A 27,949-nucleotide genomic window follows, 5' to 3' on the forward strand; every position below is an offset into this window, starting at 1 on the left:
AAATGTTATAATTAGTTCATTAGTGATGTTCATTTAGTTTATTACTAACATTTATTTAGTTCATACAATATTCATTTGAAAAAATGTGCTATTATTTGAAATAAACAAAATCTTTCATTGATGTTTGTTGATGGGTTTTGGACGATCGAGATGAAGATTTCACTTTAACAATACTTTTGAAAAGTGATTTCTATCGTTGCCTTTGAGTGAAGCAACCTTTAATTCTTGATCCAATTATCGCACCCTTCAAGGTGCCTGCAAATCATCACGGTGAATAGTAAATGAATTCGCTGATGGACACCCATGGTCTCGAATCACAATATAAATAACCCTCCGCCCTTTCTATAACCACAATACAAGCAATACTAAAACTTCAAAATCAATTCCAAAATTTATGCATATTTAGGGTCTAATCGCAATATCACTAAACTGTATGGGCCTAATCACAAGTTCTTTTTAATTCTTGTATTCTGTTTTCAATGTTAATGCTGGAACTTAGGCATTTAGAAGACAAATAAAGTTAGCAAATCTTGCCATGCGATTTTTTTTTAATTCAAGTGAATCAAACAGGATTAAATAGTTTTTCTAAGCTACATATTCAGCTGAATTTGAGTAAGAATTTGCTGGAACTGGGAACTTTGCTGCTGCTTTGTTGAAGCTGTGTTTTTTGGTTCCAGTTCTATGTTTTCTTCCATATCTGTAAATTGATTCTAGTGTCTGGATGCATTATGTTTGCTTGAATTTGCAATTACAAGACAAGTTTTTTTTAGCAATTACAACATCCCCTAATTACTTGTTTCATATAGATGGATGATGTTTGTCTCAATAGTGAACCTACATATGATGAGGAGTTTGAGATTGATGGAGAATTTGCAATGACAGAATATGTTGGACAAAGTGGTGAGGTTTTACAAGGTGATTGTTGGGATGGAATTCGAGTCCTACGATGATGTTTATTTCTTCTACAACTGTTATGCAAAACAACATACATGGTATAGAAAGAGCAAGGAGAGGTACCGAGGGAAATTGAGCTGCAGTAGCGCTGGCTTCAAGAAGAAAACCGATGCCAACCGGCCAAGACCTGAAACTCGGACTGGCTGTCCTGCAATGATCAAATTTAGGTTGATGGATAACAAGAGGTGGAGAATTATAGAAATCGAGCTAGAGCATAACCATCTAACCACTCCGGCAAATGCTAACATTTATAAGTCTCATAAGATATCGGATCCTGGAAGTAAGAGGCCTTTGCCAATAAATGGTGCCGTCCAAGTTCAAACAATCAGGTTGTTTAGAACTGTGGTCATTGATGCGGATGATACCGAGGAATGTGGTTTTGGGGATACTATTGATCAGGGTGATGACAAACTGAAGCTCAAACTGGGGGATTCTCAGGCAATGCTCAAGTTTTTCACGAGGATGCAGTTGAATGATGCTAGTTTCTTTTACTCGATGGACATTAATGAGAAAGGATGTTTACGCAATGTTTTCTGGGCTGAAGCTAGGTGTAGGGCTGCCTACAGTTATTTTGTTGATGTTTTATTCGTCAATACTACAAGTTTAACAGAAAACTACGAGGTTCCACTGGTGGTGTTTACCGGTATCAATCACCATGCGCAGACTGTGCCACTAGGCTGTGGTTTGGTTTCAGTTCAGACTGTGGAGTCATTTGTATGGCTGTGTAGAGCATGGCTAACATATATGGTCGGACAGTCTCCTCAAACCATCATTACCATCGAGTGCAAAGCCATGCAGACTGCTGTTACCGAGGTTCATCCTAGAGCATCGCATTGTCTTTCTTTGACAAACATAATGAAGATGGTTTTGCATGAAGTAGCATGTCTGGAGGCATGCGAGGCAATCAGAAACGGGCTTAGTAGAGCGGTTTATCACTCGCTGAGATCAGATGAATTTGAAGCAGCTTGGGAGGACTTGGTGCAGAGCCATGGACTTCAGAATCACAAATGGCTTCAAAACTTATATGAAGATCGTAAGCGGTGGGTTCCAGTCTATCTGAAAGAGATTTTTTGTGCAGGAATGTTTCCTGTGGATTCACCTTTTCAAGAATATTTGAGGCAACATACTTCGTTAAGAGAGTTTTTTTCGAGTTATGATCAAGCTCAGCAGGATATTCACCACAGAGAGACATTATCTGACATAGCGTCCAATAAATCAAGTTGTCTGCTCAAGACACGATTGTTTTTCGAGTTGCAGCTATCAAAATTATACACAAAGAACATATTTGAACATTTTCAACAGGAAGTGGAGGGTGTGTACTCATGTTATGGTTTAAGGCAGAAGAGTGTTGAGGGGTCGGTCGTAACTTTTATAGTCAAAGAAGACGTCCAAGTTGAGGAAAACATGAAGGAAACAAGAGATTTTGAGGTGATATACAATTCTGGTGATGCAGTTGAGGTGCTATGTGTGTGTGCCCTATTCAACCTCAGGGGTTATCTGTGCAGACATGTCTTGTGTGTTATCAACCAAGTCGGATTAGACGAAATCCCACCTCAATATATCCTTGCACAGGAGCGTTACAAAGGTGGTCGAGGAAGGAAGGAAATCACATGATCAATACAGGTTCGTTGCTAAATCGTTGATGAACAAAATTGTTATTCAAGAAGATCAACAGTCATGAACAGATAAAAATGCAATTCAGCACTAAAGAGTTTCTATCACTAGTATTGCAACATATCATCAAATACAGGTCTCAAATGTAAATCAACAGTGCTAATCCTTATCCTCAGCTGGAGCCGGTGTCGAGCACAGGCAGCTTGCAATGAAGGCTAAACGACTTATCCGTGACCCTCGTCCCGGGAACAAAGAACTGGAAGAACACCATGAGGCAAGCACCATGTGGAGCGATCCCAAAGAAGGCACAGTCGGGCTTTGCCAAACTACACTGCAGGCTCTTGAAGAAATGCTTCACGCTGACCTGCACACTCATCGCATCCCCCCTCTGCACGCCTCTCTCTACCCTCGTCTTCGAGCTAAGCCCGTTGTCCTCCGCCACCGGATCAGCCCTCTCCCCTAACACCTTCAGCTTCCTGAACTCGGCCCCCAGCGCGATCAGCGATGTCGATATCTGCAAATGCAGGTCCCCGTACTTGCTCACCGAGATCGCCATCACGTCCCCGACGTGCTTCATCCCGTCAACGAAACTGTGGAGAGAACTGAGCTCCGGCGCCATGACGAGAGTCGCCGGGAGCTGCTCGCAGCTCTCGACAGCGAGGTGGAGCTCTTGGACGTCGGCGCGGGAGAGGGGTTTGGAGACGGGGACGTCCTGGACGACGGCGGATCTGTGGCCCCTGGCCTCGAAGGTGAGGAACGGCGTGGCTTGGGTGGAATTTGGGGGAAGCTTTTTGACCAGCTTGATGAGGAGGGCGTTGGAATTGGAGTCGCGGACGGCGAGGACGGAGCGGAGGGCTCGGTGGAGGAGGGAGAGATCGACGGAGAAGGCGATGCGGTCGTCGTTGTTGCTGGAGATGCGGTAGTCGTGGAAGAGGGATTCCTTGCTGAATTGAGCGACGGAGTGGACGCCGTCGACGGAGAGGAGGTTGTGGAGGAAGAAGGCGTGGTCGCGGGTCAGGTACAGGTGGCATACCCGCCCCATTTTGTCCAGGGCGGGTAGGATCCGCTTCTCCAATAGGTTGATGCCGTTGTCTGTGAGGAATGCTTTGAATTTCATCTTTCAATTTTCAATTTTGTGTGGGTGAGAAATTGGGGGAAGAAGAAGATGAAGATTTAGAAGAAAGGGTTTTGGGAAACCGGAAATGGTCATGAAAGGGAGGGAACGGAAACCTTTTGATAAATTACTAAATCCTATGTTTCCCGCCATCGAATTTTTTTTTTCGTTCATTGTTATTTTTAAAAAGATCGATAATAATACTTCACGAGCGTCTTACCAATTAAATTATAGGAAAAATGTTTTACTAATTAAATTGCGCTTCAAGAACTATTATCCATGATGTTCTCAATTAGACGACCTACGAAGTTATACGACGAGCCTCCTTGTACAAGGGATGTTCCACTCTAGTCGTGCATCTCTTTCATCTTGAGCCGTATCTTGTTCTCCGGGTCCATCAGCTGCCTGATTGCAGTCTCAATCGTTTCCGCATCCACAATCACATCACTACTCTTCCTGTAGTCCATCTTGATCTCAACAGCCATTTCCAACTCTCTGATTAACAGGAATGCATTGGACTGCTGCTCCGCGGACAACGGCCATGCTGCCACAGGCACTCACACCACACTTTCCAGAGTCGAGTTCCAACCACAGTGCAACACAAATCCTCCCACAGCAGGGTGAGACAGCACAGCCACCTGGGGCGCCCAACCGATCACCTTCTCGATCCCCACACAACGTTCGAGGAACCCTTCAGGCAACACTGGTTTAGGATTCTCATATTCCTCCGGAGACTCCATTGTGTCTTTAGGAGGCGGCTTTCTCAACAACCACAGAAACCGGACTCCACTCCTGTCCAGCGCAGCAGCAATCTCCTTCACCTGGTCGCCCTCGAACCATCCTTTGGTGCCAAAGCAGAGGAACACGACCGATGAATGAGGTTGCTCATCCAGCCACGCGATGATCTCTTCTCCTCCCAATTGAATCATCGGCCCTACTGGATAAACCGGTGGGAACTTCTCATCCGCAGAGAGTAAGGTAATCGCGTGGGACTCGAGCTCAAGAAATGTGTTTATCACAAACCCTCTGCTCTCCTTGTACCTTCTTACAAAATCAAGAAAACCAATGTCTTTGTCGAACATTCGAGCCGGCCACACCTTAGCAGGTACAGGATTGACATGAGTTGGGATATGAATCGCGGCATCTGAATCCTCGTACTCTGTCATGTCCCCGCCACGATCATCGTGCAAGCACTGGAGATGCAGCATAAGGCCGAGAGAAGCCGATCCACATGGGAAGAAGATGTAAACCGGGGTGGCGACTTCATTTGCCACATCGATCATAGGAGTGGTGAACATGTGGAGCATGAATGCAGCAAGCCTCCCATCCTGGTTCTGCATCATTGCTGTGATAGCGTCTCTGGCCGGACCCTTGTGGCTCTCCACGAACCCGAGCATCCGGTTCGTAGTCAGCGGTGGTGAGATAAACTTGTGTTTGTTGGATGTGTAGGAAGTGTATCCGAGGGTGGGGTGATGTCTCGGTGTAGGAACTGATCTTGGTGTCTGAGGGCAGCTTCATGACCACGATAGTGGCGGCCAGGCTCTCGTCTCGGGCGGTGAGGAGCTTCGCCGTCTCTACTGCCGACACAAGGTGGCTCATGGAATGGAATGGGATGAAGACAAGGGTTGCTTTTGCATTAACAGACATCTTTTGCTTTGGTTGAAAAACAGAGAGAGAAATGTGTGTTGTGGAACTATCATAATATATGGAGTAAGATAATTTAGCAGTGATAATCAAACATTTGACATTGTGTATCAAACTATATTAATTTTTTATTATATTGTTTGCGGATTTCCGTCATCCGGGACGTCATCATTGATTATCTTGTTTATATATTGCATCTACTCGTCTATTGTGTGATAATGTACAAAACAAGCCAAAATATAAAGGTTTGCAATTTTTTATCCACATTTACAAAATTATGCTTTTTCTTGCCAGCAAAATAAGCGGAATATCTTAAGAAGAAAAATACGCATTAAATTTTAAATAAAATGAAATGAAAAATAAATTGTTTGACTTTATTTAAAATATATACTCCCTCCGTCCCCGATTAATTGTCACTCTTTTCCATTTCAGTCCGTCCCTCAATAATTGTCCCACTTCATTTTTACCATAAATGGTAAGTAGGTTCAACATTCCACTAACTCACTTCACTCACATTTTATTATAAAACCAATATAAAAAAATGGGTCTCACATTCCACTAACTTTTTCAACTAACTTTTCTTTACATTTCTTAAAATTCGTGTCCGGTCAAAGAGTGACAATTAATCGGGGATGGAGGGAGTATTTAAAGAGGTAAAGGATAGTCCATCATAGTAACATTTTTTCTATCATGTCTCTTTTTCTATTGATATGTGAACATTATGTACCAGGATTTTGTATAGGAAATAAAGTTTCAGTTCGAGTTCCGACAATGACAACGACAATGTGGAAGTGTCATTTATTGTGGTGGCTCCTTGTGTATATCAGGTATAAGACCGCTTTCTTGAGAAATAGATTGAAATTAAGGCGTGATTTACCCATTTTTTATTCTGTTGGATAGATTGAAATCAAACCATGATTTACCCTTTTACTATTATGTTGGACTCAAGCCTTTAGATGATAAATTCGTCTTTTGAGTACTAAGAAAATAAGAGTGAAATTATAGTCATAAATTCTTTGATACCATCACTCATTATTGTTTTAGTTTATGGAAAGTGAAATCCAAAAAAGTCACCCTTTGAAGTTCCTTTTATACATGTATTTCTAACTAATTTATTGGGCCGTAAGAATTATGTACTGTATAATATTTGTTACACTGAAATGGGCTACATTAAGAAAGCCCATATTAGTATTATATGACCAGTAAAACAATAATATTGGTAACACAAATTAATTCCATATATTAACATATTTCTTTTTTGACAAATATTTACTTTGCATTCATTAAATTGCTTTAGCTAATTCCTTATTGTTAATATTGGTTCTCAGTAGATTTGTAAGCTGATAGCTTGAAACGGTACACCATGCATGTAGCAGTAGATTAAACGAACTCAGATCATTTAATGATTTTTCATCTGTAGTTTGGCTGTCTCGACATTTTAAATAACAAAACAATTCCAACCCATGCGATTTAATTAATATTTAGTATGCTAATTATTACTTATACTATATTATATACTAGCACAATATTTGTATGGTTACAAACTCATTTAAGAAACTTATTTTTTGGAAATAATACACTATAATAATGTATTCCAACTTCAGTTAGTACTTCTTCAATCCTACTGAAACTAACTCACTTTCTTTTTTGATTTGTCTTAACTAAGATGACTCGATACTAAAATTGAAAATATCTTTTCATTTTACTTTATTTTCTCTCTTACTTTACTCTCCTTATACACAAAATAAAGCTGCATATATAAAATCTCGTACTGTCCAAGGAAAAAGTCATTTTTTTCGGGATAGAGGGAATACGAGACTATTCGAGATGGATGGATGTTTGAAGTGGAGATCAGGGGTGCAGGTGCACGCATGATTTTGGAAAGTGGGCAGTGGGATAATGATAAAACAAAGTTAGGTTGTATATTAGACAATTGCGTATGCAATGTGTATTAAAATAGCTATGCATTTCCTGACAACCCCATTCTCTGCTTGCGTTATCATACACTTTCCTCCATCACCATTCTCATAATTCATCATAACCCATCTCTCATTTCCTTCTTTATTATTACTACTAGTAAGTACTACTCCTATCATTTACATTATTTCAAATTATATCTATTAATTTAACCGTTCACTTTTGGTCTCACTAAATATGAATAAATATAGATAACGAAGTGTACTCAATTAGCAAATATCTCAACAGATTTATGAGTTTGTGCTATAAACTAAAACCCATGGAAGATAATATAAGCAAAATTTATGATTTTCGAACCAGTTAATCAACTCATATATATAGAATTACTTAAGACTTCAAATGTAGCATAAATGAATGACTTTTCCTAATTATTTATGAAAGGTCATCATTTTTAATGACACGCAGTAAATTTCAGTGATTTCTTTACCATGTTGCGGCATATTATAAATTTGAAAAAATATACTGTAAAATACTACTACTAAAGAGTGAAATTGCAGTACTGTATGTCACAAGACAAGACAATGAAATTGAACTAGTCTCAAAGTTATCATGTCCCCACTCTATAGTAATTGTGTTATCTATTGTTGGCCTATCATTACAAGCTCATTGGAATCTTCAACTTCATGAGTACCAAGTTTACGTGGATATATATCACTCGTGTCCGCCCAATTTCACAAATTACTACCTCATGTTTCTTCTCTCCCAATCCCTATATAAAATAAGTTACACTATTCATATTTGAATCCAAATTTTGATTAAAACTTCACATTGGTTATTGATATGATAGCATAAATATTGATTCAAAAAAGATTACTTATCTACCAATTAAAGGATATTTATGTATTCATGTAAGATGACATTTACTGTTCAAGATTGATAACAAACATGATGGAGTATTTTGATAAAAAAAAATTCAGTATCCTATGTCTAAAGACAAAAAAAAGCTCTCTAGATGCTCATCCATTAATATGGCAGATTATGATTAATTAAGTAATGACTAAATAAGTTTATTAATAAGTAAAAATTGAAACATGATTATAGTTTCTGTGAAAATCTCAAAATTTAATTGTGCTACAAGTGGCACCACAGTATGGTTATGAATACGTTACCTTAAGGATGATATATATATATATAGAGAGAGAGAGAGGGAGAATTCTAGCATATAAGTTTAAAAAAGGATGATATAGGTACGTTAAAACAAATAAAATATTAATAATCAAATTATTTCACATTTCCATTTTTTAGGGCAAATATAATTTTTTTTCCTCAGTAATTGGGTTTGACTACACAGCAATTTTTCTGAAGAGGGTCAAATTAAGAAGGCTGAAGGAATATAAATATTAAAAAATAATGGTCGAATTGATTTGAATATGCATATGCACACACAAACTTTATTAGATCATATAGAGCTGGAATCAATTCCAGCTCTTTATTTCCTTTTCTTTCCTTTTTTCAAAAATTATATTAATCCGAAGTTCACATCACACAATCACAAGAAGTAGAAAATAATTCTATTGAGGAACAGAATCATCAGATGAATATAAGTGCAGAAAAATACAAACATAAAAAAGCAAAAAAAAAATTGATGCATAAACAACATCAATTTAAATTTAGAGGTTCCAATCACACAGAGAATAACAGTGGCTTCACATCAAATTCCCCTTCCAAGTACAAAGATCATAAGCGTCGGCATGTGAGGGGGTGTCAAATTATCAACATATTTTTAATTTTCAGAAAATATATATATAGTTCTTGAATAATAATTTCAATTCTTGTAAAATTTATATAGGTTTGATATATGTATATAGTACCCCACCTGCGCACTCACTATTTTGTAAGTATTATAGGTAGAACGTGAAGGGTAACCCTACCTTTCTCCCCACGCTCTGCTAAAAGCTGCATTTTTTAAACACATTGTTTGCTGAATTATATAGTGTGGTCCTCCCCTTTTATTTTATTTTATTCTATTTAATTTATTTCTCAATATATATATATATGACTTCTGTATTTTTGTTATGTAATTACATATATCATTTTCAGAAATTACAATAAATTAATGACACATCAAGTTATGGGATGCCCATCACTTTTTCTTTGTTTTTGTTTTAATAAATAGCATCGCTTTCTTGCTCATCATTCATTGTTTCTCTCTTCCAATTTGCCCACACATACACACACACACAGAAACAAGGGTTTTGGTTTTCTTTCTGCACTTGAAGCTCATCAAACTCTCTCTTTTAATATGTAGATGAGAATTAATCCATGTCATGCTTTTCCACAGCTTTCTTGAACTTCTTTTATGATGAATACTAATTTCAAAGAATTGACGAAGTTCAAGAAACCTGTGGGAAGATATGCCAAAGTCTGGATTATTTTATTTAAACTCAATCACACACAATTCTCTTCAGTTTATGACACAAATGGCCCTAATTTATTGTGGAAATGTAGAATTACACACCATTGAATCCGACCAACCATCTTCATGGTAATTCTTTTTTTTTTCTATCCCACATTTTTACAGTGGTTTTATATTTATTACATTTTCTTGCGTTTCTATAATATTACTGTGTAATTATGTTTATTAATTGTGTTGTATATCTTCTTCTAATTTAGAGAGAATGTACCATTGCAGACATCAACTCGTACACTGTCGAAGAACTAACTGTAGAGGTATGTAAAATTACATTTTACATAGTGTTTCATTAGTGAAAATGGCCTTTTTTCAATATAATTACTCTCATTCTTTGAGCTTCTGACATGTCCGACTAAGGACATCATTTTTATGTTGGCTATTAGGTCTCAATTTTGGATTTTAAGGTTTAAAAAAAGCTACTTAATTTTGACATAAAGTATGTAATATTGCATGTGTTTATCTAGTGGTTCAATTCTTCTAAAGGATTTGCATAATAAATCCCAAGTATGATCTGCTTGCTGCTGCTCATTATAAATTAATCTCGTGATTATATATCAAAATTCAGTTCGTAAGTACTAAACCTAGCTATATATGTATATCAGTTTTATAACTTCTGCTATTCATATCTGTACCTTCACTCTTCTTCATCATCATCTAGCTAGTTTATGTCAATTAATATCGAGGGATGGCAATTTATGCTGTATATATGCATATATCCATGTGCCTGTAGGTGGATACTATATATTACTACTTGTTAGGGTTAATTGTCAAATAAATTCACCACTTAATTACACTTGATTTTATAATTGGTAAAACAATTAACCAAATTAATAGTAGCTTTATGCTTTAATTTGTAGCAAAACAAGCATACCCTAACTTTCAGACTTCTCAAAACATATCGCAGCATGAATGATTTCAAGATCCAACTGTATTTTTCTACAAAATTTTTGATATTTCCAGAAAACTTTTGGTGTCTTGTATTATCATGCAATAGAATCACTAAATTATAAGCTATAGGCTAATTTATCATTGCAAAGATTTACAAAGATGTGAGTAATGATATTTTGTTTGCAATAACCTATCTTGGGTAAATTTGGTAAAGGAGATCCATTTTTTTAGAGTGTCTTTTTTTAAATTAATTTAAGCAGACGTAACTTGAAAGAACTATAGCAATTCTTATTCAATCAGCTAGCTAACTAGAATATTGAAGAAAATAGAGAGAGAGACCGACAGGTACGATATGTTGATTTTCCAAGTCTACTCCACCCTCTCCTTTTTTATGATACATTATGTGTCTGCCGTTATAAAAATGACTCATTTTAAAAAAAATAGAAATATATTTATTTTTACTTTATTCTCTCTTTTATTTTAAAAAAAATAAAAATACATTTATCTTTACTTTATTCTCTCTTTAATTAGTGTATAATGGTGATATAATGAATTAGGAGAATGATTGAGCACACGTGTGTTTTAATGGATGGCATGGTATGAATAGTTAGTGGGGCCAGGGCCCCTCTATCTGTACACGAGTGGATAAAGAATGTCATTTCAGGGCAGGAATTTGGTTTGTATCACAAAAATGGGTATAATTGTTTGGTTTGTTATTCAAGAGAGAGAATTGATGATGATATCATATATATGTATGTATGTGTATATGCCCGTTTTACACGGATCTCAGCAGGTACTCAAAAATATCAGAAACCTATCATTTTCCATAGCTAGCTTTCTGCATCCATCTTTGCTCTGTCTCTCTGTATTCTTTTCAAATGATATCATCAAAGCATACCCCAGATGAGATCATCATCAACCCAACTTTATTTTATCATCAATCTTTTTCTTACTTCTTCACTAAAACTTATTTTTACCGTCTATGAATATTGTACTACATTCATGTAGGGATGTCAACTCCAACGGTTTGACACTAATTCTATTGGGCTGTTGTATCATTTGATTACAAATCATTCGGGTTGAATCTTTTTCACACAATATTTACAAGTTAATTCTTGACAATAAACCCTAAACTTTTGAATTTCGTTTTAGGCCATTAGCAATGGGGCGCCTTAAGGCGCGCCCTATGCACCGCCACGTCATCATTTTTATCCTCCTACCCTCCCACCTGCAGTGGAGCACCCTAAGGCGCGCCCTATGCATTTTCTTTTATTTGAATATTTAAATAACTACAAAAATTGGGAAAAAACTTCATTTCATTTTTAAAAATTAATACATTACAATACGAATTAAAAAAATACGCAAACTCAGCAACGGCGGTTACGGGCCCACACTTCTTCAATCATGTCGTTCATGAACTGAGCATGGTCTTGTTGGTTGCGCATTGAGGTCTGTCTAGATAGAACCCCATTGAAGCCCGTCGGTCAGGGATGGATCTATATGGCATTCACGAGGGGCAATTGCCCCACCTAAAAAAATTCATGTATGCTATTTTTAATAGTTAATTTTAAAATTATTTTAATTTCCTTATTTTTGCCCCTTCTTAATGTATTAAAATATCTCTATGTATATTTTTGCCCCACCTATGTAGACTTCCCGGCTCCGTCCCTGCCGTCGGTAATCCTCTAGCGGGGGGCTCGGTCGCCGTGCTAAGGCTTCCGAGGTCTGACTACCTGACTCTGAGGAACTAGAACTAGTGTCGTCGTCGTGGTTCATTTTGGTATGTGAGAAAGGTAGAAATGAGAGAGGTGAGATGTTCGTATGAACAAGTGAATGAGAAACGAGGTTTGAATAGGCAAAATTCGGAAAAAAAAACGCGTGCCATCGTCCGCCGAGCTCACAATAGTGCCCGATAGTGCGGGTGATAGGCCATCGTCCGCGCTTCTTCCACGCCCTAAGGCGGCCACCCACATACTACACACACAAAGTGCGTTTCATTTACCATATGATAACAATTAATAATTCTAAAGAGAAAATGGTGATTTCACAAACATTTTTCCTATATGAGTCACATTGTAATGAAAAAAGATAGAGAAGTGAGAATAATGGCTACAATTTTTTAATATTAAACCAAAACACATTTCAGAATCATCTAATTGTTTTACTATGTTTTTTTTTCAAAAATAAAGTGATGAAGTTTGAAAATAAAATTAAAAAAATCAGATTCATTAGTAAATTTACTTCGTTTTTCGATACGATTTGATTCGATTCTATATTCAGCCGAAAATATAACCTAACCCTATCACAAGGTCGTGATAATTCAGCCTGAAATGAACGAGCGGAGTGAAACAAAAATCAAATATAGTATTCTAGGTTACTTTCGCTATTTTTTAGAATATTGGGGCTCAATACTAAATACCAAAAAGTACAGGGAGCCGTTTGCAATTTGTCCAAAGTCTGTTCACTTCTCTGTACATCAACAATCACGCAAATTTTCTCAAAAACAATTCATCAAACATCTTATCCACTATTCGAATTCGGTTCTAATGAGCCCTCTCTCGTCGACTCGATTTCGATTGGTAACCGATAGAAGTTACAATGAAAGAGAGGAAGACATCTCGTTGCTGCCTCTTGGAATGGATTGAACTTTGAAACCCTCCTCTTCGCAATTGGGTAATTTATCTTTATCAATAGCTGCTGAATTTATCTTTTACTCAGGTTAGGTAGTGATATTTGAAATGATTACAATTGTCAGACCAATTTGAATGGATCGTAGGGTTGTTATGCTTTTAAGTTCAAATGATATGATTTGTTTTTCGAGTATATTCATACTTTTGATGTGTGATACAGTGATAGTGACTCTTCTCCACATACACACACACACTGACACACATGTATTTATGGTGATTGTGTGGTATGATAATATGATGTTAGTATGCATCTTTTCCCCAGATGTTGTGCCAGTAATGGTGTTAGCTTTTCTGTATTCACTTTTAATTCAAATGTTAATGTGGAAAATGCCATGTTTGGGTATGATATTCCCACCCACAGCATAACCCTATTGCTTTCTATCGTTCAAAAACTTGACTATAGCTATGAACTTCTTCCTCGGGAAATGCATAAATATGTCATCCTGTGGCCTGGCTGTTTCCCATCTAGATTTTCAACCACGAATTGTTGCACTTTGTGCATAAGTGAACATCTTTTGCTTTTGTTGTGTTGAACACTTTAAATAGTAATTACATGACTAGTTTGAGGGGGTGTGAAAGGGAAACTGATACTTATAGTATAGATCCCCAGAGTAGTAATACATCATTTTGTGATGGTGCTATGTGAAATCTCATTTGGTTTGATGCTGAAGTGATATGCTCTCATGATTATTATTATTATTATTGCTAAGTTTAATGGAGTATAACAAACAAGTTATCACTGTAATGAATTAAAAAAAAAAGAATGTAAACGACATGTTTTAGAAGTGTTGTCACTCTTCACGCAGTTGAATTCTGCTGCTCATGAGCGCTTCCACATCATAGTCATATTATTGTTTCTTATTTGCTTCCTATTAACTCTCCAGCCACTAAATTTTAGTATGTCCAATACTTTTCATGTGCTATTCATTGATACAAATAAATAGTCACTGCATAATAGAAAGTCGCAATAATATATTATTGAAGGACCTTTGGGAATTTTATTTGTGGACGTAAATGAAATGACCAACCTTGTTATATTTTACATTCCTCTTCTCTCTACTAACGCAAATCTTGGCATCAAATGTGCATTTTTGAACTTGGTGTCTGCATCAAATTTGTGCCTACTGTGTTCATTTTTTTAATCAAACCTTGCTGGGTTAACCAAATCAAAGTTTCTTTCTAAAAATCAAGAAATCATTCAACTACCTATTCTGCATGAAATTTGTGCCTAATGTGTTAATTTTTGTAAATTGCGGTATGCATAAAATTGATCATTTACTGTTTCTGTAATTGCATGAAATTTTGGCCAAGCTTAGTAGAATTATGAGCCTCTTTTCTCAATGTAGGCTGGAGTGAACACAATCTGTTCTCATGATTTCCACACATGATGGTGTTGTTGTGTCACAGTTACTTCATGGAGCATCATCTTACCTGAATCAAGCGACTCTGAATCGTAGTGGTAGCTTTTTTTTAGTGTTTCGTTATATATGGTTTATGTAATTATAGTGTTTAAGTTTATGCTAGTTCCCTTCCTTCTAGTGTAACGTAAAGCTAAAAAATGATTAAGTACTTGAAAGCTACTAAGCATGTGAAATTCTCAGTAGTCGGGCTCGAAGAATGCAGTGTTAATTTTTGGATTGAGCAGGAATATTAGTTAAAGATGGAGTTACCACCTGATGTTATGAATGTTCAAGCAACTTATGAAAACCATATTGGTCTTCTTCTGGCAGAGGTAATCTCATTAGTTACTACCAACTCTACTCTTTAGCTATAATAACTTGTGGTATCATTTAAGGAGCAGATCGACCCATCTCAACATGTGATGCCAATATGTTTCATTGTTATTTTTCCTCTCTTCTGTCCTCAACCTAATATACTTTCCTCCATTTATGTTGTCAACCATGCTACTTGTTTAATAAAATGTCCAAGATTACAGACAATCGGCAATGTAACAGTATTATGATGGTAGTAATACATAATGATAATTAGTGTTGTAATGTTTGAGATGCCACCATTCCTAGTTTAAATATTGTTACCCGGACTTGCATTCAAGTTGTTCTGTTTTGGCTGCCTCTCTAGCGTTTTCTGTGTTCATTAAACAGGCGCAAATCCCTGCACAAGAAGTGGCCATTCCAGTCTCGAGTTTAAGGCATAAAAGTGATTACATGACGATAACAGATGATGAATGGAGGAAGATGCTAACACAAGTTTTCATTGACAGTGCCATTTTGAGGAAACAAGCGGATTCCATTCTCTGTTGTGCTTTATATACGGCTGATACATCTCCCGATAGTACCCAAACGGAGTAAGAGGATGCGCTTTCCTGAAAAACCGAGTTTTTTCGGAATATGATGTAATCAAGACTGTCTCTGTGAATAGAGTCCTCCACTCCACAATGGAAGTAGATTGCAGGTGCATATGCATCTGTATTGACCATTTATTTTACTTGAGAAAGCTGATTGCGTGATGATGCAAGGCGTGTGTGCTCTGCTCCAAAGAAACACATCAAATAATGTGTAGATATGTAATCTTTGTTTTGTATAATACTCGTATTCTTTCCAAGATGAAGATAGTATTTTTCCGATACAGAGAAGTACTTCCTCCTTAAGACCAGACTAGGATCTAATAATATACACAGTTTAGCATGAAACTAAAACATTGTGGGAGAAAATAATGCTATCGCCAAAATCACTAGTCTCATACGCAATAAAGTTACAATGTAAGAGTATATGACAGTAACAAAAACATCTAATTCGAACAAACACAAGAAAACAAAAAAGACAGGCATTAGATATTAGAACGAGTGGTAGCTATATTGAGAATTACAATTGCATACGTGATCTGTCAATAAATAAATGGAATCTTCGCCGAGCATCGCAATCTGTAATTTGGAGCTTGAGGGCTGAAACAAGCTTTGCTTGAACACAGTAGTCTACTTATCCGCACCGCCAAACATACCCATCATATCCTTGGAAGAACCCATCTGCTTCATCAAGCTTTGTAAGCCACCCATACCACCAATCTGCTTCAGCATCTGGGGCGGAAGGACTTTGCTCATGTGTTGCGCGTTCATGTTTCGCGAAAGTGCACTCATGTCTCCTTTCTTTGGGATCTTAAGACCCTTCATCTTGCTCCAGATCTTGGCTAGCCGCTTGTACTCTTCCAACATTTCCATCACATCCCTTATAGGACGACCACACCCTCTAGCTATCCTTATGATACGGGATTCATTCATGATTTTTGGGTTGGTGCTATCCAACTCTGTTAATAACTTTTTGGTAAGTTTATCCATAATAAGTTGTGATTCATGTATGAGATTATTTTATAAAATTAAGAAATTCTGGACTATAGTAAACACCTAAAGACATCTAATAGATACTTGCCTTCATTAGTCATCGAGTCCATCATTGTCATATATCTCTTAATCTTTGTCTGGCTTTCCTTTTCACGGCCCTTAGGCATCAGTTCTTGACTAAATCCTGGAAGCATAGAGAATACCTTCAAACAAAAAATGTGTGCCGGTTAAGTACGCAACTACTGCAAAAGTTTCATTCATAGACAATCTTAGTTCAAGCAATTACTTTCAGGAAATCCCTGGGAAGCATTGTGAACATAATAACTATAACTACAAAAACCCAGATCAATATATATCATACTATCATTAAGCCATTTGTCTTGATCAAGAACAGCAAAATAAAGACTATGGTGGTCAGACTTCTACAAAAAGGTGAAGCAAAACACGAACCCAAGTAAAGGAAGCAGTAGTGATGTTACAACATTGACAGCTATAAAAATAGAGCAAGCATAAATAAATCAATTGAGATAGGTAGTCAACTACCAGACCTGACCAATAGGGCCCATTTTAAGTATATTCTGAAATTGCTCATACATGATCCTCAAAGTAAAATTGCCTTCAGAGAGCTTTTGGAGAAGCTCAGGCTGTTGATCCATCGGAACGACTTCTTGAATTTTGTCCATAAAACCAGACCAATCACCCATACCTGTGGAATTCAATTACATTAATATATGGCTTGCCTGAACAAGACTAGAAACAAAATAATTGCAACCATAATTAGGAATACTAACCTAAAAGACGGCTGACAAAAGGTTTGACATCAAATATCTCGAACTCATCCATGTGTTCACCCGTCCCAATAAATATGACTGGACTTTTAGTTGCTGCAACTCTGTAAATGTAGTAAAGGATCACGACACTTTCCATTAGATTCAATATCATGATATCCTAGGTTATGCTTTTTTTATCCTAAGTTATACTTATGCTACAAGCAGAGCCAACAGACTCCATGCGAAAATTCTCTAACCCTTTCACAACATATGTTGGACCAGCATGTGACAAGATATTGATTTCACAATTACCATGTATTACTTGAATTGGAAAGTACAATGCGTTACTTTTCTAAACTTACGCGCTGAGAGCACCCCCTCCCTTAGCATGACCATCCATCTTTGTGACAATCACGGCACCAACAGGAACACTTTGCTTGAATGCTTGAGCCTGGTCAAATGCAGCTTGACCGATACTGCTATCCATGACGAATAAAACAAGATCTGGTTTCTGGAGCATCAAAAAGAGGAGCTCATCACTCTCAGTTTCTTGATCCAATTAAAAACATCAGAAAATACAATAGAGGCATACAGTAGCTTCAGAAACTTGACGCATCTCTTCAAAAAGTGCTGCTTCCTGCTTGTGACGTCCACTGGTATCAACAATTATGAGATCACAATTTTCCTTCTTAAATCTCTCAACTCCTTCTACTGCAATTCTTACGGGATCGGATTCCGTATAGCTGTTACAGAACACATTATATATACCAAATTCAAATTGGAAACAAGATTGCAGATACCTATCTGCAGAAGAATTGAACATCTAATAGAAACAAACAATACCCAAGTATAGAATTCAAAAAGTAAAAATATTGCATATCTTTCTTAATTACACACAGAAACAATACACAATACAAATAGGAGGTCCAGATAAAGTAACATGCTAGTTTGTAGTATATACTCCCTCTATGAACTATTTCCTTTTTCATCCATCCCCAAAGAGTATGAACTTTCTAATTTTGAAAAATTCAAACAACATACTACCCCTACACATCATTTTATTTACAACTTATACCATCACCATTAACACTTATACCATTATAATAATGTTGACCCCACTCTCCACTAACATTATTTCCACTACCCTTTCTCTCTCTCTCTCTCTCTCTCTTACTTTTCCCCTATTTATTAAAACTCGTGCCGAACCCAAAGTTCATACTCTTTGGGGACGGAGGGAGTAATATTCTACCAAGTCAGGCCCAAGTTTTTCTTTAGGAACCTATATCTGTACTCTGAAGTTTGAAAGATATGATAGATTATGAAAAACTATAGTGAAGTGCGAGGATTAGTTTTTTGTTTATCTTCACGAGTGTTCAAAATCTTCATAAGAAGAATTCCAGAATATTACTGAGAAGCTAACTCAACTTTCTAATACCAATAACAACTTCGGCATATTTGCTAAAGAGGGGGTGAAGATTGTCACTTGATCATGCATTATCCTACTTCCCTATATACAGCCCCTACAACCACCCCCAACTCCTCGCCTTCTAAAACAGAATAAGGGTACTGTATAGTGGAAGTTCAGTTTAATTCATATGATGAAACTACATTTAGATGACCTCATTAATCATGGAATGAAACAGTCCATATGCTCCGGTACTTGAGCCAACAAAAGAAATTTTTGGTTCTTCAGCACAACAAAACGAGGGGTAATTTTAACAGGATTTCCGAAGCTAAAATTGATACTATAAAACATACCTTCCATAAAAAGGAATTTTAGCTTTTGTGGCATTCTGCTTTAACTGGTCAAAAGCACCAGCTCTAAATGTATCTGCACAAACAAGTGCTGGTTTGTAGCCTTTCTTCTGGTGGTAGTATGCGTACTTTGTACAGGTGGTTGTTTTCCCAGATCCTGGAATATGATTCAAGCCAGCAAATAATAATGCATACACATATCACAGGTGGTAACAGAAAATATTAATGGCATTAAGATTATGAGAACTCCAACTCTAAACAGAGCAACATACAATCCACACGAACGACTATAATGGGCTAAACATGCTCTAATGTCATGGTAGCAGCAATACCTTGTAGACCAACAAACATTACAACACTAGTTTTCCCTTTCTTTGGAGTGAAAGCAGGCTTCCCTGGATCCAGTATCGTGCATAGCTCATTAAAAACAGCCTGTAGTAAGCAAGCCAAAAGAAAGAAAAAAAGTAAGAATAGCAGAGGCGTTAAAACAGAGAAACCAAGACTGCTGCATACTTTGCATCCTTCCACAACGAGCCAGGAAATAGGGATAGAACCGCACAGTAACAGAACAAAGCTAAACAAAGATACAGGCATGCACTGCTCAACCACACTAACACAAACAAAGATACAGGGGTAATTGCATATTCTAGCAAGTCTCAACGGTGAGGTTATATGCAAAACAGTTTTAGAAAAGTTAAACTAGTGACGCAATGGACCAAGTACTAGCAACATATAGTGACGCAATGGACCAAGTACTAGCAACATATGCAACCTGAACTTAAGAGAAACTTTTCATATTGCATTTGGAATAAGATATTGATACCCTGGCATTAAAAGGCAAATCTTCTATACCATTTAGGCATCATGAAAATTTCAAAATGGATGATAAGATAGTTGAACTCTGGAGTTCACACAGTCAGATAATTGACTTCAAACATATTTTTCCTCATCTAATTTCTTCCTTAATTAACCTCTTCGAGTAAAATTTCTTCTACGCTCTCAAAATCTTAAATTAGAACAGAATCCGGCGACATAAATTGAGCTGAATTGAACCAAAAAAAATAGAATAAAGCCTTCACCTGCTGGATGATTTTACGTTTATTGTGGCCAGCGGCTAGATCATCGAGGTTGACGATCTTCTTGATATTGGTCTGCATATCGCGAACGAGCTTGAACTGGACATCGGATTGGAGAAGCGCACGCGTGATCTCGTTGAGACAATCGTTGAGAACTTTCTCGTCAATAATGGTGGCATTGCTCATCTGTTGAAGAGCACGCGAGATGCTTCCTCCTAACTGAGCGAGCACCATCTTCGCTGATCGTCGATGATCCAATTAGGTTTAGGAAGAAGAGGGAATCAGGGTGATGTGGAAGACGGCGATATCTACAAACGTTAGACTGAATAGATTGGGATTTCGGAATTTGGAATAATTATTGGCTTTAAGAGCATCATCCGTGCTCTTGCCAACGAGCCCGGATGTGGGACCGGCCCCACTTTTTCTGTCTGCTCTTAGGCAAAAGCACAACACTCACATTAGTGCTCTTCCGCAAGAACGAGCACAAGGGTCCCACCATTCCTATTCAATTTAAATAAAAACATTTCCACAAAATTAAAATACATTAAAAATATCCGGAATAATATTACAAATTAAAAAAATTTAAAAATAACATAATTAAATTCCTAAAAAATAAAAATTGCATAATTAAAACGGTTGTGAACCGAACCAATCGGGATTCTAACCGTTGGAGCCCGGGGGTGATCGTCGTGACATAATTTTTTGGGAAGTGGGAATTTTTTTTTAATTTTTAATCGGATTTTTTAATTAAAATCCGATTTTAAAAAAAGTTTAAATTGCCAACGGCTATGGGTTGGCTAATAGGAAGCTGTCACGTCGCCTGTTCACTGGCACAGACGTGCTCGATTTATCGAGCAGCGCCGGGCCAGCGGCAAGAGCGCAGCGGCGGACAGCTCATCCGCGCCTCTGATACGGACGGACGGACGAGTTTGTGCTCGCCGATGTGGATGCTCTAATGCGCGAGCTCGAATCCACTGTAGTTTTTAATATATCGTTTCATTGCGATTTTTTTTCAATTTATAGTACTCCTATCAATTTTAAATTTCAGTCAACGGCTTTGGAAGACGTTATACTCCGTATTACTTTTCTAAATATTTTTTTAGTAAATTAGTATGATATTTTAGAAATACTAATTATCTCAAAAACTAAGTGAAAATTTTACTATAATCGACGAGTTTAAAAGTTTAGAATGATACTCCCTTCGTTCCATGTTAATAGAGTCATTTTTCTATTTTGAGAAGTTCCAAGTTAATTGATTCATTTCTATTTTTGGCAAAAAGTAATTCTAATCTTTATTTTACTCTCTCTTCATCTCTCTTACTTTACTCTCTCTTACTTTTTTCATCATCCATTTAACACATTATTCTTAAACTCCGTGCCGAAAAGAAATGTCTCTATTAACAAGGAATAGAGAGAACACTAATAAAGGTTAAAAATATTATTGTGAAATTGAATGTTTTGAATAAAATGATAAAATTAATAAAGAAATGTTTAAATTCAATTATTAAGAGCACCCACAACCATGCTCTTGCCAGCGAGCACGGTTGTGGGTCCGGCCCCACTTTTTCTGTCTGCTCTCTGGCAAGAGCAAAACACCTACAGCTGTGCTCTTCCGCAAGGACGAGCACAATTCAATTTAAAATTCAATTAAACAAAAACATTTCCATAATATTAAAATTCATTAAAAACCTAAATAATATTACAAATGACAAATAAAATAAAAACGACATAATTAAATTCCTAAAAATTAAAAAGTACATAATTAAAATCCTAAAAATTAAAAATTACATAATTAAACTCCTAATAATTAAAAATTACATAATTAAAAGCTAAAAATACCTCGTGGAAGACTACTCATCCGGCGGCACTACCCCCAATTGTCTTTGGATGCCCAATATCATGGCCTCATGCGATCGAAATTGCGAGGGGTCATAGTTGACCTATCGGCCATATTGAGTTGGGCCAAGAGGGTCTACAACGAGTTGGTGGGGGGTGGAGGTGGCGCATATGGAACGGGAGCGGGTTCGGGAGCATTAGCGGTTGCAGCCGCGGCGCGACGGCCGTTGGCCGCCGCCTTCTTCCTTCCTTGCGGTCGGCGTTGGGAACCGCTCGGGCCGGCGTCGGGGCTACCCAAGTTAGCTCCGGCGAGTTGGCTAGCCACTTCTTCGGAGCCGGCGTCGGATAGGGATACCAACCTTGACCGTTTGGAGGGGCCGCTAGAGGAGGATGTTATGTCTCCCCTATATTTCGGGTGCGTCTGCGTCTCATGCCAAACATTGAGGAACTTGAATGGCTTGTAGTTCATGGATTGGTAGGTGCTCATCGCGGCAGTGATGATGTCGAGTAGGAGGAGTTGGAGTTTGGGAGGGGGCGGTCGGCCTAGGCTCGGGTGTCCACCCATATTGCCCTTAGGGGGCATCTTGGTCGTCGATTGGGTATGGCAGGTAGCCACCTGGAACGCCCGAACTTTGGGTTTGAAGAAGGGCCGAATATTCCGTTTTCGGACTAGGAAATGGTTGTGAAGAGAACCATTCGGGGTTCCAACCGTGGGAGCCCGGGGGTTATTGCCTTGGCCAGACATTGTTATGTTGTTGGAGTGGAAGAAAGATTGAGAATGGATATGTGAGAATGAAGATGAGAATTGTGTAGTGTGGTGTGAATTTTTGGGTATGAAAATGAGGGTATTTATAGATGAAAATGTGTATTTTTGGGAGAAAAAAATAAAAAAAAATTAAAAGTGGTAAAAATAGTAAAAAATGGATATATTTTTTTTGGGAAGTGGAAAAATATTTTTTTCTTATTTTTAATCGGCTTTTTAATTAAAAATGATTTTTAATTAAAAAAAATTCAAAGGCAATGGCTATGCCGCTCCCCAATCGCTGCGCGTCACGTCAGCTGCTCGTTGGCACGGACGTGCTCGATGCATCGAGCAGCGCCGTGCCAGCGGCGGCGAAGCTCGTCCTTGCCAGCGGCACTGACGGACGGACGCCGTCCGTCCACCGTTGCAGATGCTCTAATCCAGTAGGTATCTTTCGGCTTATTACGATTGAGCAAGTTTTTAGAAAAACTTTCATTCCAACAACCAGAATCGACTCATACTCCCTTCTTCCCATCTTAAGTGATTGACTACGTTTCGGTATGTAGTTGAGGAAAATGATACTGCTTCTTGGCGTATTACTTTACCTTCTCTCCACTTTAACTACTATTTATTACTCTATCCGTCCCATAAAAATATATGCACTTTCTATTTTCATCCTTCCCACAAAAATACATGCATTATATTTTTGGAAACTTATATTAATTTAATAATATAGGTCTCACTATCCACTGACATTACTTTAACTACTATTCTCCTCATCTCTCTTACTTTACCATACCATTTTCTCATCTCTCTCCCGTTTTACCGATTTTGTCTTAATTCTCGTGCCATATCCATTGCTCATATTTTTATAAAACGGAGGGCGTATAATATTTTCAAAACAACGGTAAAAAATCAATCACTTAATATAAGACGGAGAGCGTATCAACATACGATACTAGAAAGGTATGTACCTCGGAGAGTTGCCGACTAGATAGACTCGGCCCTAATTGCTCTCTCATTATCAATTCTATATTCGCTCACAAAATTAAAAAAACAATACTCAAATATTTTTTATTAATAAAAAACACATCCCTCGATTGTAATGTAACCCAATCATTTTCTAGTTATCAGGTAGAATTAGAAACATAAACTGAATGCAGATAATCATATGATGGAGAATGAGAACAAATGCATTGCAAAAGATTTTCACATTGGAAATGGCTTTGAATTTTAGAATACTTTGTGCTACATGTCCTTTCGTCCCACCGTTAAATTGACTATTTTATAAATCTTATTATAAAAATAAAAGCTACTATTATTATAGACTTATAGTGGTGCACTACAATTATCAATCATAATTTAACAAATTGCTAACTATGGGTAGTTCAACTAATCATTCTAATTAAAACCATATGACCTAGACAAAAAACTAGGTTCCCATAAACAATCACATGACCGTAATCGTATGACATACTACTACATTTCAATGCCAATTACACTAACTTTGAAAATATATTCAATTACATTTGGTCATCCATGCGAAGTGCCCATCATTCTCGGACAATTACGCTTCAAAAAAAATAACGATCAACAATATAATTTACATCAGTAACTTCCTAGTTATACTATGATTCAATCACTGGGAAAATTGAAAAAATTGCTCAAATTAAAAACACTTGTAGCCATGAAATACGCACAAACCAAAACACAACCGTAAAAAAATCACAATGCACTATATCAAATCCTCAACAAAAAATTCTCAACAGAAACCACAACGTCAACGAATCCAACTCCTTGTTCCACCAAGTGCGGCTGCTGAGAGTAAACACCTGTTACTTTAGTAAATAATAAGGGAAATACAAACTAATAGTATATCAAATTTATCTATTTAACTTATCTAACATACCATTCACTCAACAATATTCGCTTAACCAACATTGAGATAATCAGCAAATGAATAGCCCCAACTTTATATATGGCATTTTATATACTCCATATCAAGGTTTTATACATGATCTTAGTAATTTGGGCTTATACCCTATAGAAAACCTAGGCAGTAGTTCGTGCGCCCACACACACAAATAAGTCAATTACTCACCTATTTATTAGAATACATCAGGATTGTAATGCCCAGGAAATGAGTTGTTTAGCTGAGAGTGCTGCAAACTCAGTGTCAAGGCGTAGTTCTTTGCCTGTACGAGTAGCAACAACAAGTTCAAGTTTACACGGGTAACAATTTTAATCCAAATATTTATATACACTATACCTAATAAACCAAAACCACCATGTGCTAAACTAACCTCAAGAGTTCGAATCTGCTCCTGATACTGTGCTAACAATTGCTTTACATGTTGCACCTCTTGGCTCTTCTCATCATTTTCCTTTTGGCGCTCGTACTGGATGGCTACAGCACGTTTGAGGATGGTATTATCCCGGAGAAGAACCTCGATATGTTCCTTCAGCATCAAATTTTCCTACAAGGACACAAAGTTAGATAGTGATGGAACTCGATTTTTCAATTTGCATGTAATGTTACTACCAAAAGAGCATTTATATCTTCCCAGATCAACAATCAAAGCATATCAGATTCAAAATTATCTTTTTCCCACAGGATGTCAGGGTATGGAAGTGATCATATTTAGCTGATAATTGATGAGTCCTTTCTAATTCTACAAAGGCAATGCAAACTTAATCTTCCATGAATGCTAATATGTATGTCAGGGTACGGAACTGATTACATAGTATGATCCTGACCTTATGAGAGTTTTGAGCTGCCTCAACACAGGCCCGAGAGCTGATAGATTTCTCCAAACTTTCCAGTATGCGGGCTGCTCGGAATCTTGCATCATCTATACTAGTAGCACTCATCATCTCCCTCACAAATAAATCCACCCATTCTGCACCATCTGCCGGCAGATTGTTTTGAGTTTGAGGCTCCTGCAAAGGAACTGAATCCCCACTGGTTTGTGATGCAACTGCAGTCAAAATCCATCATTATAATCACACCTTCTGTACAAATGCTAAAAAGCATTATACAGTTAGAATGCTCCAGCACAATAACCGGAAATATCAAATAATTTCAGAAAGCTACTTTTTAAGTATACGCCTAGAAACATGGCATTATGCCAAAGAATGTCCTCCACAGAAGATTCACTATGAACAAAATCTGTTAGAGTTAGAGATCATGAGATGAAAAATCTAACAAGTTTTAACACGCCAAGTCCTGAGGCTCTAATCTGGAACATTCAATCCTTCAACTGGCGCTGCAGCTACTTGCAAAAATATGTCCCTCACTTTAACCACCAAAATGTCCAATCTCCGGATTGTTCAGCACTTTGACTGGATTAAAATGTATTTATAATCTCTCAGCAAACTATGCTCGGACATCACTAAGGCAGCTAGACATGACATCTGGATTGCAGAAGCAGAACAGTATTTTCCTAAAAGAGAGTATGGGAAGTCATTTTGCTACAGAATTTGACTCAATTACCAAAAGTTGTGTGTTTTTACATGATGCTATTATTATTTTACCCATTGATTTGCTTATTTAGTTTGTTTATTTAGATTAAAATGTAAAAAATAGAATATACACATTGTATAAACTCATTGAATCACATAACTATTGTCAAAGGTTTACGATGAAAGCTTGAAAGGAAGACAATTTGAGGCAGGCTCTTGGTGCTGTCTAGGCATAGAAGCCAAGGCACCTCAGCGGCACCACCATCTGTATAACGATTTCTATAAGCTTTGCAGTATATTGTAATGCAATTGCACTTTTACAAGTTATAATTCTTCTGTGTGCCATTTATGTAACCCAAAGTTATAAAAGCGGAACATTCATTGTGCAAGAGCTTTATTAGGGTTATTGATTAATTAAATACAATTTTCAACTAGGAACGATAGCATGTATGAATAGATAGATGCATCTGATTCAAGTTTTTATACATAAAAAAATGCAAGCAATAACTGTAAGAAAATACAAACATCTGTTTTGTAAAAAGAGAAATTAATTTGTGGCACTGGACTGGATTGCCACATTGACTGAAATCCAAGCATGAATCTAAACCTAAGTAATAGTATCAATCCATGTGATCTTACACCATCAATAGTAGATTCAATGTAAATACATACCTTTTTCCATGGTTGCATTTTCTTCAGTTGTGTCAATCTTCTCATTCACATGTCCACGACAAAACTCATGAAGTTTCTTTATAGCCAAATCCAAGTCATTGACAGACTCTTCCAGAGCTTTCTCTAAAAGCTGATAAAGTAGTCATGAAATTATAAGAAGCCACACATCTAGACAAGTCTAATGAGATGAATATGTGATAACCATACCAAATACTACTATCCATTAGGGTAATGAAAAATCACCAATCAAGTTCTACAAAATGGCATAGAACCCGAGATTAATAGGCTATCAAGTATCAATTAATTGCAAGTTTCAAGTATTCTATTCATTGACGAACAATATATATTAGGTATCCAAGGCATTAAATTTGAACTCAGGTATTAAATCATAAGGAAAAATATTGTTATTATAGAATGAGATGGAAAAACAAGATTATTGATTGTGGATTGAGGGGGTACCAACTATCAATATCACACATCACAAAAGAATGCTTAATGATTGGAATTTCGAACCCGGATTTCTAAATAAACAATTCCAGAAGAACAATTCCGTGCATAAATATATCTAGCAGAATGAACCAAACATGGTGCAAATAAATTCATTTCTTCCATTAACACCTAAAATCCCAGAAGTGTGGAAGCCTAGCAGTCAATATATACTACACCCACCATAATTGTTAAACATTCACCTGGATTTCCAGTTCAGGAAACAAATCCTTGAGCTGATCAACCGAACTAGTGTGTACCGGCGGAGAGTACGTGAACCGAACCGGCGACGTGGAAGAAGAACATCGGAGCTTCTTGTAAGCTGGCAGCGATGCAGCGGCCGGTGAAGACGCCCCGGCGTCGATGTCCTCGAAGTAGGACCTCTTTCCACACACGATCGCTGACATTTTTATGGAATAAAAAGAAATAATTTGAATTCGAGTATTCGTATCTTCCTGGAATTCAAATTGGATGGGAATTGAATTGGGAATTAGGGTTATGATTTTGATGACGGTGGTGTTTTATAGTGGGTGAATAAATTAACGTTTTTTTTCCCCTTTC

General features: G+C 37.2%; 4 protein-coding genes, 2 long non-coding RNA genes and 1 pseudogene across 10 annotated transcripts; 3 read left to right on the top strand and 4 right to left on the bottom strand.

The window, feature by feature from the left end:
- Positions 1-885: 885 nt before the first annotated feature.
- LOC121804276 (protein FAR1-RELATED SEQUENCE 6-like) lies at positions 886-2,568 on the top strand. Its single transcript, XM_042203780.1, has one exon. The coding sequence runs from the start codon at positions 886-888 to the stop codon at positions 2,566-2,568; it is 1,683 nt and encodes a 560-aa protein (XP_042059714.1).
- LOC121805949 (checkpoint protein hus1-like) lies at positions 2,491-3,716 on the bottom strand. Its single transcript, XM_042206002.1, has one exon. The coding sequence runs from the start codon at positions 3,683-3,685 to the stop codon at positions 2,741-2,743; it is 945 nt and encodes a 314-aa protein (XP_042061936.1). The 5' UTR covers positions 3,686-3,716; the 3' UTR covers positions 2,491-2,740.
- A 229-nt stretch (positions 3,717-3,945) lies between these two features.
- LOC121805947 lies at positions 3,946-5,329 on the bottom strand (annotated as a pseudogene).
- Positions 5,330-9,301: 3,972 nt separating this feature from the next.
- LOC121803241 lies at positions 9,302-11,355 on the top strand. 2 transcript variants are annotated; one of them, XR_006050941.1, is made up of 2 exons: positions 9,302-9,788; positions 9,917-11,355. It is a non-coding gene; the product is annotated as an uncharacterized LOC121803241 (long non-coding RNA). The 2 variants fall into 2 exon arrangements; XR_006050942.1 differs by having other exon boundaries at positions 9,936-11,355.
- A 1,605-nt stretch (positions 11,356-12,960) lies between these two features.
- On the top strand, positions 12,961-15,887 carry LOC121805952. Of its 2 annotated transcripts, XR_006051559.1 has the most exons (4): positions 12,961-13,277; positions 14,641-14,753; positions 14,940-15,026; positions 15,397-15,887. It is a non-coding gene; the product is annotated as an uncharacterized LOC121805952 (long non-coding RNA). The 2 variants fall into 2 exon arrangements; XR_006051558.1 differs by having other exon boundaries at positions 12,977-13,277; positions 14,641-15,026.
- Positions 15,888-15,968: 81 nt separating this feature from the next.
- On the bottom strand, positions 15,969-20,521 carry LOC121805950 (signal recognition particle 54 kDa protein 2-like). The gene is made up of 9 exons (XM_042206003.1): positions 20,194-20,521; positions 19,447-19,546; positions 19,118-19,271; positions 17,952-18,102; positions 17,722-17,870; positions 17,381-17,481; positions 17,138-17,295; positions 16,678-16,792; positions 15,969-16,555 (listed from the first exon to the last, which is right to left on the bottom strand). Exons 1-9 carry the CDS (start codon positions 20,422-20,424, stop codon positions 16,227-16,229), a joined length of 1,488 nt encoding a protein of 495 aa, XP_042061937.1. The 5' UTR covers positions 20,425-20,521; the 3' UTR covers positions 15,969-16,226.
- Positions 20,522-24,237: 3,716 nt separating this feature from the next.
- Positions 24,238-27,926, bottom strand: LOC121805732. 3 transcript variants are annotated; one of them, XM_042205710.1, is made up of 6 exons: positions 27,592-27,926; positions 26,903-27,032; positions 25,526-25,746; positions 25,072-25,245; positions 24,870-24,963; positions 24,238-24,600 (listed from the first exon to the last, which is right to left on the bottom strand). In XM_042205710.1, the coding sequence occupies exons 1-5, from the start codon at positions 27,793-27,795 to the stop codon at positions 24,877-24,879; spliced, it is 816 nt and encodes a 271-aa protein (XP_042061644.1). In that variant the 5' UTR covers positions 27,796-27,926; the 3' UTR covers positions 24,238-24,600; positions 24,870-24,876. The 3 variants fall into 3 exon arrangements, with proteins under 3 accessions (XP_042061644.1, XP_042061642.1, XP_042061641.1); XM_042205708.1 differs by having other exon boundaries at positions 24,238-24,583; positions 27,592-27,925; XM_042205707.1 differs by having other exon boundaries at positions 24,238-24,586; positions 27,592-27,925.
- Positions 27,927-27,949: the final 23 nt, after the last annotated feature.

The sequence above is a fragment of the Salvia splendens genome, chromosome 5 (genome assembly GCF_004379255.2).
Source record: "Salvia splendens isolate huo1 chromosome 5, SspV2, whole genome shotgun sequence".
Lineage (NCBI taxonomy): Eukaryota > Viridiplantae > Streptophyta > Magnoliopsida > Lamiales > Lamiaceae > Salvia > Salvia splendens.